Source organism: Ostrea edulis, chromosome 4 (assembly GCF_947568905.1).
Source record: "Ostrea edulis chromosome 4, xbOstEdul1.1, whole genome shotgun sequence".
In the NCBI taxonomy this organism is placed as follows: Eukaryota; Metazoa; Mollusca; class Bivalvia; order Ostreida; family Ostreidae; genus Ostrea; species Ostrea edulis.
In genome coordinates this window covers 34,088,458-34,110,691 of record NC_079167.1, presented here as the reverse complement: position 1 = coordinate 34,110,691, position 22,234 = coordinate 34,088,458, and the positions used below count along the sequence as shown (strand labels likewise).

The 22,234-nt window shown below is 35.4% G+C and overlaps 1 protein-coding gene across 1 annotated transcript in view; it reads right to left on the bottom strand.

Annotated features, from left to right (window-relative positions):
• Positions 1–22,234, bottom strand: part of LOC130054076 (uncharacterized) — a 59,736-nt gene that overhangs the window by 31,785 nt on the left and 5,717 nt on the right. The window contains exons 3-10 of the mRNA XM_056162454.1: positions 17,377–17,742; positions 16,640–17,283; positions 15,307–15,463; positions 14,412–15,206; positions 14,146–14,324; positions 12,995–13,169; positions 12,533–12,627; positions 12,174–12,216 (exon numbers count right to left, since the gene is read on the bottom strand). Coding sequence (XP_056018429.1) covers positions 12,174–12,216; positions 12,533–12,627; positions 12,995–13,169; positions 14,146–14,324; positions 14,412–15,206; positions 15,307–15,463; positions 16,640–17,283; positions 17,377–17,742 — 2,454 coding nt within the window. The remainder of the gene's footprint in view (positions 1–12,173; positions 12,217–12,532; positions 12,628–12,994; positions 13,170–14,145; positions 14,325–14,411; positions 15,207–15,306; positions 15,464–16,639; positions 17,284–17,376; positions 17,743–22,234) is intronic.

The window sequence follows — 22,234 nt, the reverse complement described above, 5'->3', positions numbered from 1 at the left end:
AACGGAGGGAAAATAAATGCCGCCAGCAAATGGTTTTACAATGGTAGCGAACTAGAAGTTGTTGACAGCTTTAATTATCTTGGTCTTACTTTAAATTTTAATGGTAAATTTTTAAAGTCTCAGTGTATTATCGCCGAGCAGGGTAGAAAATGTATGTACCATATTCTTCGAATTTGTGATAATCTGTCACTGAATATTGTAACAAAACTTCATGTATTTGATACTTATGTTTCAAGTGTTTTGAATTATGGTAGTGAAATTTTGGGTTTTAACCCAGGTAACGATGTTGAAAAGGTACATGTGGACTTTTGTAAGCGAATTTTACATGTAAAGAAGTGCACTCCAAATTATATGGTTTACGGGGAACTTGGTCGTGTGCCAATGTATAATTTACGTATGATAAAAATTATTAAATATTGGTTGAAAGTTATCAAAACCGACAATTGTATCCTTCAATCTATATATGATGACATGTTGATTTGCAATCACAAGAACTGTAATTGGTGCTGCCAAGTTAAGCATTTATTATTATCGAAAGGATTTGGTGATGTATGGTTTAACCACTATGTTAATAATGAAGTTTTATTTCTAGAATGTCTCAAACAGCGTTTAACTGACAACTTCATGCAGTCACGAGATGAATTTTTTGATAATTCACCCAAATGTATTCTGTATAGACACCTTATTGATAATGTTACCATTCAATTTTACTTGACAAAATCTATTCCGGAAAATCTTATTAATCTTTTAGCAAAATTTAGATTGTCTGCTCACCAGCTTAGAATTGAACAAGGTAGATATAATGGCACAGCAAGACAAGATCTATTGTGTGTATTTTGTAATTTGAACGAAGTTGAGGACGAATATCATTTTATTTTAATATGTCCTTTGTACAAAAACCTCAGATCTGCATATATAAAAAAATATTATTGGTCGCATGCTTCTATGTTTAAACTGGTACAATTGATGTCAATTCATAATAGAAAACAAATCTGTAATCTGGGTAAATTTTTAAAAGGTGCTTTACTCTTACGATCTAGCCAAACTATCGTCTAATGTATATGCTGGTTTTTGTTGGTTTCTTTTTTATGTAAACTTGTCTTATAACTCTCTTCATGTATGTCCATCCTCTAATATTCACTCCACTTTTCATACTGTATACATCTTTTTTGTTTATACTTTGTAATTGAATATGTATTATGCTGATGAGCCGTAAGGCTTAAAGCCAATAAACAATTACTCAAAGTCAATAAAAGCGTGCAATCGATGTCGCCGGCACTTTATTAGAAAATAAGCTATATCAAATCATATATTTTGTGTGCTATACATTCATGGACCCATAGCCTCCCTAGACATGGTATACTTTTTATTTCCCCTTTACTTATAAACTTGGTAGGAAGCGTAGATACCCTAATTTTGTAACATACGTGACTGTCGCCGACTCAATTTTTAAAATTGAACAAGCAAATATAAAAATCTGAGAGCGTGTTTTTTAATTTTCTTTGCGTTCATATCATTTGTATTTCCTAAATTTTCGTTCAATAAAAGTTTAACACCTTTTGCGTATGATTTTAAGCAGTGGTGTATATATTACTCCATGTCGCCAGATTATATTATGTGATCATAGGGTCAATTAAATACCCACTGTATGAACAAAGATTTCGTATTATCTTTATGTTTTTGATCTATTTTGGCGCTAAAATATTCAAAAACTTTGGGAAAATATTCATCAAGCGATTTTCGATGTGGCATTGAGAAGAAGTCATCATTATTCTCAAAATTTTGCATTCTGATTTTAGAAATGTAACATACGATACAATAATTTTTTTTATGAAAACGTATTTGCAGAGCAAATGTTACCCCTTTTATGAAAATCTCGTAGTGTACAGAGAATGAAAATATAAACATTTCTTTTGCAGAAGTCATTGGTTGGTCTGAAATTTGACAAACGTGTCAAGATGTAACATTCGTGATGTAACATTCGTTACCGAGAAATTAATTAAAAGGAATGATATCACAATTTCCCGCGTATTTTTGCTCTCTGTCTGCATGATGTGGTATACGACATGAATGTCTACTATGAACATTTGAGTTTGAAAGTCAATACGTGTTAAACTTTGAGAATTAGGATTAATTTTCTCTTACGGTAAGTACTGTTACAACAACTGCAATGTTTGATATACAATATTGATTAAGCAGATGGAATGTTTTGGTCTGAATTTGTTCTTCTGATATCAAAGAATGTATATCGTATTCCAAATATCTCGAAATTCCTCTGGTGTAAGAATTACATTGAGTAGAACGCTGGTAACATACGTTTTTCAAAGTAACGTATGCTACTTAATGAAATGCTTGATTCGACATCAAATATTGAACTACATATTGACAAAATATCATCATTAACGATATGTTTGTTGAATATCAACTATGTTATGAAGAAACAAATGTGTTATTGTTCCCGTATTCACCAGCATATACAGATATCCTCTGCAAGAAATACAGACCATGTTTTTCTCTGCTACTGTCCTATCTATGATACATGTAACTATGCAACTCTACATTTATCAATTTGCTAGAATTCTGCATCTTTTCATAATATACCTTAGAAATGAAGGGATTAATCTCTGATGATTGTTCTATGCAATCTTATAAAGAAATCATTAAAAAATATTTTATCTGAGTGTAACGTATGTTACCAGGAATTCCGTTACGTAATATTATTCTACTTGTTCTTAATTTTTTATTTATTTTTTCAGAAATGGCGCTTGTGAGAGCAGAAGTACAGAATAACTACCATGAAAAAAAAAATGCATTAAAACATAAGAACAACCATGAAAAAATGTTTTAGAAATAATATTATATGCTCCCCTTGTGGCAATACTGAAAAGGTAGAATGTATAGACAGTGAAAATAAAGGTTTAACTACCGGTCAAAGGCTACCATAATGATACATGTAAGTTTTGTCTCTCAAAATACTTATAAGCAACTGGTCATTTGAGTAATTTTGTATGACCTTTGACCTTGTGACTTGAAATCCAATGGGGGTCATCTATTCATAAGGGGGCACCAGTGTTTCAAGTTTGATGCCTATCAAGGAAAGACTTCTCAACGGACAATAGTGTATGTCCAGAGTAGTTTAACCGTTGTCCTTTTGACCTCAAAATCAATAGGGGACATCTATGACTTAAGGTTCACGTTAAATATTCATTCATAACACCGCGTGGTGGATTATACTGACAGTTTCTATGGAAAGGTATTCCAAAATAACCAACAAAAACATAAGATTCGGTATACATTTAATCAAAATGTTGGGAAATTAAACATTTTCTTTATATTATTATTGTAAACAGATTGTTAGAAATGGGTAAATATGTTTCTTTCCATTTTTTGAATGGAAATGATGTGTTTACAGTAATGAAAGGAAAAATAAGAAACATACGTTACTTTCATTGTTTATTAAAACAAAGAGCAATCCAGGTTTCAAAACATGTGTCTGTTATTTCTATAAGAATCATGAGCATTTGAATAGCGAAACATCAATCTTTTACTTTTGTTTTAATAGCATATTTATTGCAAATTAACAAATTCAGAAGAAAAGACACAATTGGTAAATTTTTTTGCTTGTCTACGTTATATTACTATTAAAATTGGTATTCCCATTGAATTAAGTGATGTCGTTATGATTTTGCAACATCAATCGTAAATAATAACTGATGATGACATCGTTTTGGCATAATATTTTCATGGATGTACTGTTGTGTAAGTGTTGAAACATACGTTACATAATTATAGCGCTACTTCATTTACATACAAAAAAGCTATCGTTCTATATTTATTGCTAGTCTTTTGTTTTCATGTTTCATACATATTGAACTGTTCGAGAATATTTGTTAATCAATTTTATTTTCTGCCATTTCAAAGATATTGAAAGTGATATCTAGTCGTTTATTTTGCGCTCTTAAAATCTTATTGCTGACTTTTACAGCAGATAATTTCTTGTTGTGTTGATTAAATATTTTCTTTGAAAACCTGTATTTATTGTCTTTCGCAAATTAGAAAAATATATGCTCAGTCAATTCCAATACAAGTTATGGAATAATACATGGAAAATTAATGTTTATCTTACATATTATCATGTCAAGGACTCGGTAACGATGGTTACATGTGAGAAAAATCTCGAAAAATATACCATACTTTGACCTACTGTAAAAAAAAATCTGTCATACTTAACTTGAAACAATTTGAGGTGAGTGTTCAACAGATATTTACCATTAATAAAGGCATGTTACCATATATATTTTGAACGGTCGATAAACCATGATTTTGAAACCCTCAATTGCACGCTTTTATTGACTTTGGATGAATACAATACATGCTGTATTCGGCATGTTTGTTGAGAGTCCTGTTCACAAACTAAACAGTGTCCAGGTTGAAAGCTTATTTCAAACTCGACACATGGTAATAAACAGAGATTTGACATGAAACATTTATAAAAACTAGAAGCGTGTTTCAATTAAGAAAAAAAAATCTAGATGGAAAACGTAATATGAAAAAAAATATATATATGTTCATGAGGGAGTCGAACCCGGTCGTTTTAAAAATAGAAAACATCTTTACATATAAGAGTCGACTACCTTACCCACTGAACCACGCAGTAGACCATACACTACTAGCGAAAATTAACGTACAGGTGAAGTTGAAAATAATACAAATGAAGTCGTTTCGATTTAAAAAAAAAAAAAAAAAAAAAAAAATGCCCTCGTGAAACAAAATTATAAAGCGACAGTTTTTTAGAGGAAAACTCGAAGAACATGTTCATGCTAAATTTATTTTGTTTCACAGAGGCAGTTTTTCTGAAATTCGGGGATGCCCCTTCATTTTAATGCCAAAAATCATATAAATCGCTTTTTGCTTGATTTAAACGCGAAATATTTTGGCTAATTTTGTCAATACACATCTTTTAAACTTATTTTCAAAAATTATTGAATCAAGACATAGGTTCCAGTTGGTTTTATCATATATTTGAATAACTTAATTTTTTGATTTTTCATGCAAAACCTTTAGGGAAATTAACATGAGGCGTGCAATACCTTCAAAATATGAAAGATTCCTGGCATAGTGTAGATTCAAGTTTATTAAAATAATGACCACTGGGGATAGGGTGGGGCCACAATAGGGATCAAAGTTTTACATACAAATGTATTGAAAAAATCTTTAAAAATCTTCCTCTCAAGAACCATTGGGCCAAAGAAGTTTACATTTACATGAAAGCTTATTCCTGACATAGTGCAGATTCAAGTTTGTAAAAATCATGCCCCTCGGGGGTAGGTTTCGACCACAATAGGGATCAAACTTTTACCGGTACATTCAAATATATAGGGAAAATCTTTAAATATGGGCCAAGGTGACTTAGTTGAGCAATGTGGCCCATGGGCCTCTTGTCTAATGATTACCATTTTTTTCTTCAAATTCGGTATTTGGATTCCTGTACCACTGGGGTCTTAGAGGCGGAGCTAAAACTCCCAGAAATTGACCAGTTTTCAAAAATATTCTCTATAACTGAACATCTGTAAGAAAAAACTAAATACATATTTGTGGTATAGAGAAGGAAAGCCTCTTCCCAAATTATAAATTTCATAATCCCTGGGGTACTGAGAGTTTGTTACTTCAGGATGGAGCCAAATTTGGTGTATATGTGTGAAGCATTTAGATATTATTTTCTTTTAAATTAATGCTATTGATACTAAATTGAAACTGAATAGATATTAAGGCAGTCTTTTACCAAAATTGGAATCAATTTTATGATTCCTAGGGTAAGGATTTTGGTTCCAAGGTGATTATTGTCCTTATCATTTGAAAGACTTCTTTAAGTTTGCTGATACGGTATAAAAAGTCCATGCAGAAAAGGATGTACCAAAATTGTGAATTTCGCAATCCCAGGGTTTTAACTTTAGGATGGGTCCAAATTAGTACATCATGTTGTGTTGATTAGCATTTATTCTATCATGTAAAGTCTTTTATGCTGGTACGATAAAGAACCCTCACTGCTATGGCTCTGAGTGTTAAGCTTATAGGTATAAAGTTGTACCTCACCTACAGCTGGTGACGTCTCAATATGAGTGGAAAATTCTCGATGGGACATAGAACACAATCAATCAGTACTCATATTTTATACTGGAAAATAAATTTAGATAGCTTATATTGATCATTGTGATTTTTCTTTCTTTCAGAGATTCATTTTGAGGAAATAGCTGGTGTGTGCAGTGCACATTCCTAAATGAATTCATCAGTTTACATTAAGGATCTTAATATTCAGTTTTTGCAACCAATGCTGAAGATAATTTAGTTTGTCAAAAATCCTTGACAAGATAAAATAACAATACTTTCCAATGACTTGCCCAATCTTCAAAATCCTAAATCGGGGAGGGGGAATTTTTCTCATCAGTTCGAAAAACTTGTTGATTTTTAATTAGGGTGTGTGGGGGGTGGGGGGGTGGGTGAAAACTTACTACCAAACTTAAATTTTTCCCTTACCTTCGATTTCGTAATTCGGGGAGGGGGTTGACATACAAATTCTTCATCGATACATATTTGCAGTTCTGTCTTCACCCTAACTACCACTATACATGAAAGTGGAAGAGAGCAGTCAGCCCAATATCTCTATCTGCATATGTTATAAACAATTGAATCATTACCGTTGTTAAAAAGAAAGACAAGAGAACAAAATAACCCACCCACCCCCGTCCCACACGACAGTAAGCCTAAATATCAGTTAAACTGCTTGTTTTTTATTGATACAATGTAGATCTTTAAATGACTTTAACTTCCTGAACTTTTCACTATTTCACAATCATCACCGGTAATGCCAGTGCTTAATTGAATTTTCTACGTAATTGTAATGCATTGACGATACATGTACATGTATCTAACCCTGTATATAGAATATGACTATAGCTTTGGCAGACTTATTTCCGTTTTCCTTCACTGTGGAAGTTGTCCTCACCTCGAACCTTTTACCGGGTCAAAAAACCCACGTGGTGTAAATGTAAATAACAATAACGTTACTAGAGGGTGTAAAAGTTGATTTAAAGTAAGAAAGATATAGATTTAGATAACAGTGATCAATCTCATAACTCCTTTAAAGAATACAGAATATAGAGAGCTGGGCAAACACGGACCCCTGGACATACCAGAGGTGGGATCAGGTTACATGGGTAACTTAAGAGTTGTAAATAAAATGTCTAGTTTTCGACACTAGTGTTGATTTCGTGTTACGCGAGTATATATTTGATTGGGAAGACTCTGGTAACTCGGGTGATGCATGCACAGAGGCTAGACTCCTTGAATGTGAATAAAACAACAACTGTTGCTCTAGTGTTGTTTTGAAAAATGGCGTTCGATATGAAAATCGTATCAATGACAATCTATTTATTTATATGTGGTAGTTCAATTTGATACCGAGCAGTATTTAATTCCTATTGTATGAATAAACATGTACATACAAATACTACAATAGTGTAAATATCATCTAAATTAACCAAACGTAGACCGTATATAATTCACCCCCAAAATGACCTTTATTTACAAATATATATATTGAAATCAAAACATCCTTGAAAATATTTATATCAATCATCAAAAACCAAAATCAGTGAATTAAACTGTGGATATTTTATCTGTTTTGATGGCAGTTTTGCTTTATATTCCAAACACATTTTAATTTCGCATGTCAAACTCAATATAATACTTCATTCTCCGCCACGTTGATCTCTTGATGCTCCCGCTAAAGTCAGGAATAAAAATTCCCAACCTGTATTCAACACTAGTGTCATGAAATACACGTTTTATTTACAACTCTAGCAACAAGAGTAACTCGAGTTGTACCATAGCTGTAGTTCTATACACCACGATTGCTTTGTTTTCAACCATCGTGTATATACAGCAAACCCACACTTTCCTATTGCCAATATATACACCCATAGCCTTACTCTGCCCCTTGATAAAACAAATCATTCAGAATATTCATACTTTATTACATTTCAACCATATATATATTATATATAAGGAATACAAAAGCACATTAAAAACAAATGAAAATATATCTTTCTCTCTTGTTCAGCAAAGGAATGTGAATGAAAAACCTGAGAAAAATGTCCATCACACATGACATCACACATGACACCACAACAAGCATCGTTCTTTACGGGAATAAAACTTAATGCTTCTTGCACCTCCCTCCCCCCAACAAACGAAAAAGAAAAAAAGGGGGCAAAACAAAACAAAATACAAACCAAACAAAATCACACATAATACCACAATAATCATCGCTCTTTACGGGAATAAAACTTATGACTCCTTACAACACCCTCCCTAAAAAAAAAACCAACTACCGACACTTTACGTCTGTGTCAAGCAACTGCAAGTACCAGCTAGGATGCTTAAATGTATTTAAAATCCACTGAAATTAAATGTACAGTGAGCAAAGACTGGACCAGATACATCTTGATCCATGGATCTTGGCAGATTTACAGAGACAGGAGTAGTAATGGTAGAACTTGTTTCTTTCTTAAAGCGCTTTGGCTCCAAAACACTGGATATCTCTTTTACCATATCATCCGATGGTCTTTTATATTGACGAACTGATTCTATCGAGCGATGGCCCGTTCGATTCATAATTTCTTGTTCCTCGACGCCTGCCTGATACAACGCTGTTGCACACGTTCGTTTTCCGGAATGGTTGGTGAAATTGCCGTCTAACCCGCCCTCTTCACACATGGATTTCATCAAGGTTGATAATTTGTTAACACCAATACACTGCTTGCTGAATTTCTTCTCGTCCAGCGCTCTTCTGTAGAAGGACCCGTTTGGATCGTCATCATTTGAAGTACTACGAACAAGGCTAATGTACTCCTTATAAACGTTGTATAAATCGTCATCCATGAAAATGTGTTGGATGATCTTAGGCGAAATATTGCGCTGGTTCAAACCCCCTATAATACACACAACATCGTTATTTACAAAGTATTTATGCCTGTCAATATGCATTTAAAAAAACCTTCTAAAAATAATGATTTTATAGCAGTTCCTATTTAATACCCCCCCCCCCCCTCTCCAAATTGCTGCTATAACCCAATAACATTCACAGATCTATGTAAAACTTATATGGTACCAATTATGATGCACCAGATGCGCATTTCGACAAATAATGTCTCTTCAGTGATGCTCAACCGAAATCTTTGAAATCCGAAATAACTATATATAACGTAAGTTGAGTATTTGCTGAAATGATTTGTATATATTATACTGTTATAAGCTTACCTTTGTAAGTTTTACTTGTACGCCCTTTAAATACGATGTAAGGTCTTTCATTATCATTCAAATCGTGAAGTTCAAACTGGTCAATCGTCAGGTTTCTATGTTCATCCACCCCTCGTAATCCAAACAGCTTACAGTTGTAGAAGAAGACCGAATTCAGCAATGACTTGGAAGTGAAATTTCCTAATATATCCCTCTCCCAGAGGCATTTTTCTTCTTTATCTGACAACGGCTCCGCTTGTCTTTTTACAATTCCAATTCCTTGAGCAGTTAACTCTGACATTTTTGCGCTCAGAGCCCGTCTGAATCCCAAGAAATTCAGATTTCTTTCGTCTTATAAGTTTGAATGGTTTCCCTTTTCTCGGAGATGCCTCAAAATGCCAACACAGAGCTGATAAAGAGACCTTGGAGGGTACGGGGCTCCGTCCTTTCTTCTTACCTCGAGCACGAACCTGCTCATCCATTCATTCATTTCAATTTCATTCATTTGTGCCAAATCGGGAATGAACACTCCAGTGATTTCCATTCGATATTTTCTCCATTCCTGGAACGCAGTAAAGCTCCAATTCGTGTTTTACGTGTGTTTTTGCTCTCAAAAGACTGTTTAATATTGTGTATATCCCTCTCTTCTAGCGACGGTCCAAAACGCGGCGCGCTCTGCTGTTTAACGTCGTCGTTGATCATTTCAAATTCTTGCAATATGGAAAAATTAGCAACATCCTCAGGATCCACTTTATAAAAGTCAACAGTTTGTGTTAAAGTCATTTCATTTAAAGATTCTTCAGTTTCGGCGATATCAAGCGCCTGAGACAACACAAAATCGAATCCGTCTTCCTCCATGCTGATACCTGTACTGACCACCCGAGCACGTGCCGTTTCGTGCGGTATCTTTGTTTACGAAAGTCCATTAGGATCATTTTTGTAGCTAAAAAATGTTTTTCGCGTTAAAATGCGAAACTTTCGCAAATAAACGGGTTACTTTTGCGTAACAACGCGAAACATTTTGCTAGAAACGCAATACTTCCGCGAATAAACACGAAACTTTCGCGTTATAAAGCGAAACTATTGCAAATAAATTCAAAACTTTCACGTTATAACGCGAAAGTAACATGTTTATTCGCGAAAAATTTGCGTCATCACGCTTTTATTCGTAACAAATTTGGCGTTATAACGCAAAAAAAAAAAAAAAAAAAGGATATGTACTAGTATTCAGTTACGACGCGGATTTCTTTTTTCAGCTACAAAAATGAGCTCAATGCGCTTTCGTACTTGCTCATTGAAGAAGGGGAAAAAGCGAATTATGTACAGGTACGTGGTATCGATTTTTCCAAAGTGAGTGGGGGAGGAAAAGGGGTAAAAGACTTAAAAAGAACAATCTTTTCACTCCTTTACATCAGGGACCAGGAGGGGGGGGGGGGGTGCTGTTGTCAAATTGCCAATCCATGTACTCTTTTTGCATTATGATTTTACGTTATTTTAATCCCAATAAGTAAATCGGTAACCACTGAATTGAAAATGTAATTCCTCTATACTATGATCGAACGTTCCTTGTCAGAAAAACTCCCCCTATTCCACTCATTTCAGTGTCATAGTAGCAAGCTTTTTCTTTCTATGAAGGTTTTGCACGATTCTATACAATCTACATGTGGGTGTGGCTATGGTACAAGTAAGTTACCGATATATTTTTCTGTTGGTTTGCTATAGATACCCGGTGACATTTTGAAACACCCACTCGGGGCGTTGCCCCTCGTGGGTGTTTCAAAATGTCATCGGGTATCTATAGCAAACCAACAGAAAAATATACGGTAACTAATACTTGTTCAATCAAACGTGTCGTATATGTACCCCCCATTTTAGTAGCAGTGACAAGTGCTCCAAAATGACTTCGTATCAAGAAGAGCCGTAGTATGAAGATTGTTCATGCTTATAGTTTGTATAAAAGATGTCAACATCGATAAAACACGGTACAAAATATGATTTTGACACATATTTTGAAACTTTTTCATTTTAGTTTTATAATGGAACAGGAAATCAGTAGGAATTACACATTATTTGCGACTGCACAGTCTGTTGTCATTTATCAGATACTGCACTACAATTACAGCGATTGTTTTGTAATTATCTTTTACTAATTTACCAATTTGCAATTGTGAATGAGTGTATAACAATTATAAAATATTAAATGATAAAAATAAGCAGTTGCTGTAAGTTCATTGACAATAGCTGTAGATCGCGTCCCTATCCTCCATAATGTAAACAAACGTTACAGAACACCAGATGTTTTATTTCAATATATGGAGTTCAATAAATGAGCATGTGCAAATTCAACTCTATTGTTATAAATGTGTTGTTTTAATCAAATTCACCATTTCATCATTCTCCATCTACGAACCGAGAATAATATCAGGGTTAAAAATTTGTTGAGGGATAGATTTCATTATTACATTATGAGCGTTAAACACTTTTCATTAAAAAATATGTAGGAATCTTTCATTTCCACCATTACCAACTTGAAAGTATCTAAAGTAAAGTACTGTAGTTCGACATGTCTTATTACATCAGAGCTCCGTTGAAGACAGAGGGATACATGTACTTGCCATTCCCATAGGGCAACCGCATCTCTAATTATGGGTGCTGACAAATAGCATGAGTGTTTCATACATAATAAAATATTGTTTAAATTAAATTAAATAGCATGAGTGCAACACTAATAAAATCGATATTTTTCTAACACACAGTTCGAAAAGTCACCCTCCTGAATCCCTTAGAGAGCTGTTCATAAAATCGGATTTTCTGAATTACTATATATATAGTATATGTCCCTTGATATGAACATTTCGTAGAACGTTTAATCTTACCTTCATCAAGCGCTCTGTATCTTTGAATTGACGGTGGGATTCCCTGTTAAAGAGAAATTGATTATTTTACTGAAAGCTCGTGACGTATGAGTGAAAAAAAATTTTGAATGGGACATTAAACAATACACAATTTGTACAAATTCCCTCAGTGTGCTGAAATTTTCGCCCCCGTTTAATTTTCGCCACAATCTAGTTGGATCTAAAGTAAAACTAGGTCAATAAAAATCACACATAATTCTAAAGTAGATAAAAGGTTCTGGGTAAACCTTAAAAGTACGAAATTGTATCACAGTACAAATGTCCCTGCATATACTAGTCTATACCCAGCATAACACGCTTAAGACAAGGCTAGGACTTACCCTTTCAAATACAGAGTTGGCTTTTATTTGTCGTTGTGTAAGGGAAGGTATATCGTATACCTTTGCATGCGTTCCCTCCACACCAAAATAAGTGTCTGACAATATAAAAGAATTTATGGTAAATAGACGAATAATGATATTCATCGATAAATATATAAACGGATTAAGAGAGAGAGAGAGAGAGAGAGAGAGAGAGAGAGAGAGAGAGAGAGATGTATGGATGGATGAATAAATAGATAAATGGATTGATATAGATAGATAGATAGATATTTTGTCTTGTTTACAGGAGTTATGAGATTGATGACAATTCGTTATCTTCACCTTTCATAGTGAAGGTTGTAACGTCTACCTTGATACAGAACTTTCGCTTTTAAAGTCAAATCCGATATTTCACAATGATGTTATTGTCTGATACCGAGAAATATATCAGATTGTACGGAGATTGCACATGACGGAACATACCGTATGTACTGTAATTTTCTCCCCCGCTGACGTCATCCGATATCTCTAAAAGCCTTTCCCGCAACGCCTCCAGTTTTAGTCTCTGATCGGGTTCGCTGGCAAGTCCCTCCAAAATTAAACCCTGGACTCGCCTCGGTCGGTTGAATCCTTGAGGTTTAAGGTGAGTAAAGACAATCTAAAACAAAGCCACTTTTGGAGAACATCATTACATTACTATCAATTCATAATTTTTTAAAAAGTTTCTATATGAAAGGTGAAGATAACAAACAGTGTTTAATATCATAACTCCTATAAGGAATACAAAATAGAGAGTTGAGCAAACACGGACCCTTGGATATACCAGAGGTGGGATCAGGTGCCTAGGAGTAAACATCCCATATTAACCCGTCAAACCCGCCGTGAGCCCTATATCTTGATCAGGTAAACGGAGTAATCCGTAGTCAAAATCAGTGTGCAAAGAAGGGCCCAACAATCGGTATAGAACACGCCATACAGGATTTGATAGGTTATATTGGCAAACTAGATCATAATAGTGACCATAGAATTTTCGATTTAAAAACTGAACATACGCAGAACAAGCTCTTGTGTATTGAATCAGTTGAGAAATATAAACACCATATGCAGGTGATAATGGAATATTGCTACATAAATATGGTTAGTTGACGATGGAGAAACTCAAATCATTCTGTTTGTTATGAAGTTGAGTGGTTAGTTTGCCGTTAATATTTATTTTCAATAAAAGATCTTAGTATGTAGCATATGCGAAGGACTCTGTAGTGTCTTATTTCGAGTTCACAGGGATATATCGATTTCACATATGAATGAAAATGATTATTGTTGATAAGATAAAACGTCGTCGATATATCTAAATGTCGAGATGAAGACCACAGCAAGAAATTTTTTATTCTCACGGAGAAGCTTTTGAATAAACTCTGCATCATAATAATGTAAAAACAGTTCAGCTAACAAAGGAGCACAATTCGTGTCCATGGTTATTCCAACAGACTGTTAGAAGATCTGATTACCAAAGACTACGAGGATATTGTCAATGAGGAATTCAAGCAAAGTTTTTATTTCAATTTCAGAGTATTTGTGTGTGGAATCAGAGTAGTGTTTAACAAAGTATTTTTAACCCACATAAAAGTTCTTACATTGATAATCATGTCGTCAATGTCCGCATCACTTATGTCCGAATACGGCCACGCGGCGTAGTTGAGGATTTCGTCCGCTAAAATGTTGACGGACCAAACGTCACTGTAGATACTATAACGCCCTTCTAGCAGACTCTCGGGGGCTGCCCATCGAATGCAGACTCCATCAAAGTCAAGATCTGGAAAATAGTAGTATTATGTACATATTGGTTCAAATCTTAAGAATATTGATGTATAAAATATACAAAACTATTACCAACTCCTACCAATTAAGCCGTTCACGAGTCCACCACTGGGGAAATCCGACGGCTTGGTCGCCATCTCAAAGTTTTTCAGCTTGAGGAAATATCCATTTCCTGTCATTGTGCAGCCGAAAGACGCAGTGGTTATGTCCCTGACGAGACAGCCAGAGCTATGTGCGTATATAATTGCCTGTACAGCCTGTACGATAATTCCAATGAGATTTGCAATTGGGATTTTCTTCCCTTTTTCTCTAGCCTCCAGGAGGCGCCTTTGTAGGTTGTCTCCAGGTAATCTCTCTTTGATGTAAAACTTTGGTAAGGACTGATTGAACGCCAGAAGTCTGGCCACATTTCTATGCATATCTTTGGACTCAATTTCTTTCAACACTTCCATTTCATTTTCTAGTCTTTCTTGTCTCAATAAAGTTTCTCTTGTGTTGAATTTTGTAGAGGTGTTATCATACAAACTGACGTCCATTGACTCATCAGAGACAACATCGAAAATGCAAGTGATCGAGGCATCCACATTACAAAATGTACATTGTTTGCGTTCAAAACCAATGTTTGGGGGTGAATCTGAAGAAGTCGTTTGAAACACCAGCCTGCACTTGCTTAAAATAGTCTGTATCTGATCCGTCATGACTGTCTTTGATTTAACTGTGCCTCTTCTTTTGGCGATTTCCCCGTATTTGGATCGTATTCTTTCATTGTGGTGAAACAACAGACAGTGCGATGTATTAAAACTCTCAGGAAAGAAACGATCACGATTCAGTATTGAAAACAATTTATTTTCATCCTTTTCGAGTATCTCCAGTTTTACTACAATTAAGAAAGTGTTAAAAAATACAAAGACATGCGACAAATTCTAATGTGTAAACATTAATAGGTTTGATATAGATAATTATATAAGTAAACTTACTATCAGAGTGTTCCCGTTGTAATATATCAACTATGAATAAGTCAAGCAAACGATGGTACCATTTCATCATTCCCTCGCCATTACAACCGTCCATGAATAAAGATAAATCTACCATTTTCTGAACACCGGAACTGAATTTTGACCGATGTCTTAGTACCTTCATACAAGAAAGACTAAGATCAGATATAATGTCAAAAGAGTAGGATATACGAGGGTTGTTCGATATGTAATGTGTATTGTACGATATCTCAAAAGCATTCGACTCAAATAGTGAAATGAACATTGCATCTCTTCAAAGTATTCTCCGCAGTTTGAAATACATAATTTCAATCTCTGAATCCATATCTGAAATGCGTCACGGTACGCTGATTTAGGTAGACCTCTGAGGCACTGACTGATGGCTGAGCCAAGGGCTTGTCGGGACTTGTAACGACCATCAGATAAGAACTTTTTAAGTTTTGGAAAAAGTCGCAAGGGGCTAGATCTGGAGAGTATGGTGGGTGTGGCAAGACCATAACCTTTTCCGACTTCAAAAATGACAAGCTCATATGTATGTGATGAAGTATTATCATGAAATAGACGAACATGCCTAAATCCTGACACAGGGCGTCGTTTAAAATGTTTGGAAATCTTTCGTATTTTCAAAATACGTCAAAAATGAAATACAACCCGCGATAGCGATATACCAACAGTTTTGACAATGTCACGAATCGTGTATCTGTCATCACTTTCAATTATTTCCCTGACTTTTGAGACATTTGCCTTGCTTGTTACAGTCACAGGTCGGCCAGATTTTGCTGCATCTATGACGGACTCCGTGCCAGTCAGAAATTTCTTTCTCCACCTACTGTCTCATAAAATACCTTATCAGATCCATAAATTTCACCCAATTAAGCTAAAATCTATAGTACCAAATGACCGAGTTGTGTGCGAACTTTTATATCGGTTCTAATTTCGTCAATATTCTCAACCCGTTTCCCAATCATCTTTACAACAGTGGTCAACGACTGGCTCTATTGAAATGACTATAAGTTTAAAACTATGTGGAGCTGAAGGCTCGTGTTTATACCGTTAGAAAGTTATTGAATATAGCTATTCAAAAGTAGCAATGTCTACGAAATCGTGCAAAGCGTTATCGCGCTGTGGTACAATACACATTACATATTAAAGATCCCTCGTACAAATGTCTCTCCAAAATCTTTGAGAAAACAATATTTAGCATTTAACCATGTTTTGTGCTGTGTGAGTGTATTCATAAACCAGAAATTATTCTTGGTATATACAAAAATTAAAACTATCAAATTGAAACTAAAAATAGTATAACATGCTCTACCAGATTTCCTGTGTGATAAAGAGCAGCCAATCCCTCGATACATATACCACTGTCTTCTCTGTTAAAAGGGGGAAGGAAATCGTTCACATCTTCTCCCATCAACAAACTCTCGTCCACGTCCATATCTTCTAAATCAAAAATGCATTTCGCCATCTTAGCGAAAATGATAACGTCGGGGTCATTCCTTTCCATAACACGCTTCCTCTTAGATTGGATAGCTGACAATACATTCTGAATGTATGGAATCCAATCATCAACTGCTTCAATGGCCCGTAGGTAAATAAAGCAGTTGAACATAATCCCGAGCTGAATTAGAGGCTGGAATATAGAGAGTGTGTTCTTTGTCTCTGAGACAACCGTGAATAACTGTATAGTTCCCGTTTCGTACAACATCATCATTTCATTTTCGGAAAATTTTCCCTGATCTGCATCCATCATAATCTCTGTCAGTTCGTTAATGCAAAGATTTCGAACAGATTTGTTTTTGCACGAGATCAGATTGAAGATTTCTACAATTCTGTTGTTTTGTTTCAGATATGGCAGAAGACACGCTGTGATATATTTTAACAAGTCTTGCTGAACTTCTGTCGATGGACTGGTCATTTGCAGACATATCTTGTCAATAGACAGCGTTTCGTAGTTTTCTGTAAGAATTCGAGTACGAAAAAGTAATTAAATTTTCTGTCCGTCAATTCGATGAAAGATGTTTTGAAGCTTGGACTAATCTATAAACCTACCTCGGGGAGAGAAGAAAAATTTGGATATCATGGAATTGTGGCTGTCTATCTTGTACGGTAAAAACTCATGAGCATCCACAAATGCTTCTTCGCATGTGGTGTCCTTCTTTTTGAGTTCATAAATATCGTCACCCGTTGTATATCCATACTCCTCATCGTCTAAATCTTCCATTCGTCTGTTGCGAGTCATGCGTTGAAATGGAAGATCACCGATGGCATCTTTGCTGAATATCTTCCCTGCATTCTTTGGCATTGGTTTGGGGATTGGCGTATCCGGTGAGAGAGCCATATATCTTGGTAATCCAAAGTTGGATTTTGGATCTTCTATAACGTCATAGACGAAGTTGCCGGTAGGTGAACTTTCAGCTGATTCATTAAATATATCAGTTAAAGGCAATTATAGGTGGATGCTGTAGCAATGCACCATCCTGTGCTAGTCTTACTATTATAGCGAAAAGATATGAGATATTGATCACTGTTCGTTATCTTCACCTTTCACTAAAAATATAACGAGTTAACTTCCTTATCATTCAGAAATGAAACTCTCTATGATACGTAGACATTACACATGCATATCCATTCTTCACTAAATACTGTTAATATAAATCCAATATAATAATAATAATGATTGGCTTTATGTAGCGCTTTTTCCAGCGTATGCTGCTCAAAACGCTTTACAATACATTATTACCCCGGCAGACCTTACATCAATTTAGAACTTTCTCAGCTTCCTGGGAAGCATACAGTGCAAGCTGCCGTTACAGGCGCTAGAGCACTAACATTCTAACAATATCGTTTACTGTCTATAGCCAGGTACCCCTTTTACACTTGGGTGGAGTGAGGAAATTCATGTAAAGTGCCTTTCCCAAGGACACAACGTCGGCCCAGCCGCTGCCAAGACTCGAACCCACGACCTTTCGGTCGAGAGTCTGACGGCCTAACCACTAGGCCAACGACGCCACAATATGGTGGTATGTACATGAAAAAAGTGAAGATACGAACAGTGATCAATCTCGTGACGCCTATAAAGAACACCAAATTCAGAGCAGGGCAAACACGGATCCCTGTACATGCTAGAGGTGGGATCAGGTGCCTAGGAGGAGTAAACATTTCTATCAACATGCCACACCTGCCGTGAGCCTTATATCTTGATAGGGTAAACGACGTAATCCTTAGTCAAAATCAGCGTGCAACGAACGGCCTCAATTGGTGCGAAACACGTCAAACAGCATTTTACCTAATGATAGGTTGTATTGGTGAATTAGATCGTTATGAGGGTCATAAAATTGGGAAAATGCTGACTTTAAACGAGATTGTCGAAACTCCTGTTTAATCAACTTGTTAATCAGTAACCTGCCTCGATTTAAAAACTGACAATAACCAGACCAAGCTCTTCTGTATCGAATCACTTGGGAGAGATAAACATCCTATATAGGTAATAACGGAATATGGAAAGTTGACGATGGAAAAGCTGAAGTAATCTTGTTTGCTATAAAGTTGAGTTGTGACATGTATTGAAAAACTTTAAGGTCACATAGTTAAGCAAAACAATTCTGACCTCAGTATGCGCATGGATATGAGGCTGTGACTAGATATCAGATGATGTTTAAACTTTTTAACTCAAGTCGTTTCGTCACCATTCTAGTAACAATAATCTTTGATGGTGTCTGGGATCTTAATTCAAAATAAATATGTGTACATATAACTAGCTGTCTGGTATTTTAACACTAGTATATGCTGGATTCACATGTGTTTTCTGATACGTATCCTTTTACTTGTTTCGTTGATACTGTTGTGTACTACTTACACTCAATTGACACCTGTGACTACAATTGTTCTAGAGCCTCATGTTTATTTGTTATGTACTACTTGCACTCTATTGACCCCGTGACCTTGATCATGGTTAGTAGACAGATGACATAATGGTTGCATCTTTCAAGATTGTACTAGAAAATTCATTCATATTCTGTCGAAGAATATGCCAGACAATGGGTTAAATATAAAAAAGAAGAACTTGATACATTGTCAGAATGGGTTAAAAAAGCATAAGTGGAATATTAAAATCCCGCATTAGGCATATGAAAACAAAAGTCGTACCATCTATCTTTCTGCGTTTAGTAAACCAGAAGTGATAAAAGAATTAGATAGGTTACATGAGGAATATATTTTGGTCCAGCTGACAAAGCTAGTATCAACATTGTCTTTGTAAGATTCATTATTACAATTGTATTTTCAACGAACTTGGCATTAATTCCACTTTTGGTAATCGTACTTATACTCCAACTAGTACTGTCCTTTCAATAGATGAAGTTCTTCAAAACCATGCCTCGGTTTTAGACACATTTAATATCCTAGTCAATGGGTCGAATGAATATGAGTTACCGTACCTATACTGGATTCCTTAACTACATAAAAACCCTTACAAACAAAGATACATTGCTGGAACCAGTAAGTGCTCTACCAAGCCCCTATCTTTGCTCCTCACGAAAGTATTAACAGTTGTGAAGGAGGAACTTCAAACTTACTGTGCGACTACATATGCCAGAAGTTGTTTTAATCAAATGTGGATTCTTAAAAATTCTAAAGAACTTTTAGTAAATTTGAAATCGTAGATTTTTTCCCAAATCCATAACATTAAAACCTATGACTTTTCAACACTATACACGATCATTCCTCACGATAAATTAAAGACTAGACTTTTTGACATCATAGACAGTTGCTTCTTCAACAAAAATGGAAAACGAAAATATTCATATCAAGTGATCAGTCATTCAAAAACTTACTTTCTTAAACACCACTCTGATTCCACGCACAAGTACTTTGAAGTTGAAATAAAAAATATGCTAGAGTTCCTCATTGATAATATCTTCGTGGTCTTTGGTGATCAGGTCTTCCAGCAGTCTCTTGGAATTCCCATGGGCACGAATTGTGCTCTTTTGTTAGCTGACCTGTTTCTATATTCAAATGAAGCATAATTTATTCAAAAACTTCTACGTCAGAAGAAAAAATTTCTCGCTGTGGCCTTCAATTCGACATTTCGATATATCGATGACGTTTTGTCTATTAACAATAATAACTTTCATTCATATGTCGATTTGATATATCCCTGTGAGCTCGAAATAAAGGACACCATAGAGTCGTACACTTCTGCTTCATACTTAGATATTTTATTGAATGTAGACATTAACGGCAAACTGACATCTAAACTGTATGGCAAACGGGATGATTTCAGCTTCTCCATCGTCAACTTCCCATATTTATGTAGCAATATTCCATTATCACCTGTATATGGTGTTTATATATCTCAACTGATTCGATATGCAAGAGCTTATTCTGCGAAAAGTCAGTTTTTAAATCGAGATAAGCTACTGACAAACAAGTTGATGGTACAGGGGTTTCAACAGTCTCGATTGAAGTCAGCATTTCGCATATTCTATGGTCGTTATAACGATCTACTTCGTCAATACAACCTATCATTGGGTCAAATGCAGTCTGACATGTTTCATACCGATTGTTAAGCCGTTCTTGGCACACTGATTTTGACTACGGATAACTCCGTTTACCTGAACAGGATATAGGGCTCACGGTGGGTGTGACCGGTCGATAGGGGATGCTTACTCCTCCTAGGCACCTGATCCCACCTCTGGTGTGTCCAGGGGTCCGTGTTTGCCCAACTATCTATTTTGTATTGTTTGTAGGAGTTATGAGATTGATCACTGTTCGTTATCTTCACCTTCATTATAAAGACGCTGGTAAACTCTGATGTAAGACTTTTTTCCATATATTTGGATTTTTATTATACTGGGAACTAGGATTTTGTAATTTACTATTTTGTGTGTGCATATTCAGTTCGGCACGGATTTACATATTTATTGTTAAACTACCGTATTTTAGTATTTTGCCATTGTTACAATTTTCTTTCAATTATTAATTGGAAATGAATTTTATTGTTTAATTGACTTTTATTGGTAAATTCTGCTGTGCTATCAAGGGTTTGTTCTGACCCATAACAATACCACGTGCATGTGGATTTATAAAAGTTTACGAATTTATTATCTGAGTGAACATTCAATTACCAGTCACAGTGCAACGTCTCCCATCAAAGACCTAGAATAAACCCAAGTGACAAATGTGTCAAAATCTTTCACGATATCCCAGTAAATGATTTACGCTACCTCTCAATACCTGTTCTGTGACTTGTCTGTGCCATGTCCATCTGAAGATCTCTCCTTCTTTAAGAAGGACAGAAACACAGAAACGCATTGCAGAAGAATGTTTCCATCAGGATTGTTAGTGGGTCGGAAGGCATTGGAACTGCCATTGCCAATCCATATTTTGCAATGTTTCTCTCGGAGTTAGGATTCTCATAATAGGACGAACAAAACCATTTGACAAATCCTAGGAACGACTTGAAATACATTCCACTCAACTGAGCCAGTGCAATTAAATTTCACCCAAAAAAGTGCTGGGGGCGAAAAATATCGATTCGTTGTAAAAGTAATTCGTTAATGCGTTTACTATTTTTGAAAACTACAGGGAATGAAAATATCTTTTTGCTGTAAGCATGAATTCGTTATACATGTAATCATGTTTGCTGTAACCTTTTTTTCAGCACTGGACGTCCTCTCCTAATATCTCAACACACCCAGGGATCATTCAGTTGTGTGCAGGTAAATGTAGTTGAAACTCATTCTTGTTCAAATTAACAGAAATCTACTATTCTCCGAATCACAACCACTAGCAAGATAGACAACAGAGGTCTTCCATTTTCCGATTAGCGAGATAGAAAAGTCTTTAACCTCCATGCAATGTTTTCCACCATCCCAAGTCGCCTTTGATTCAAAGGAGTGATAGTCAG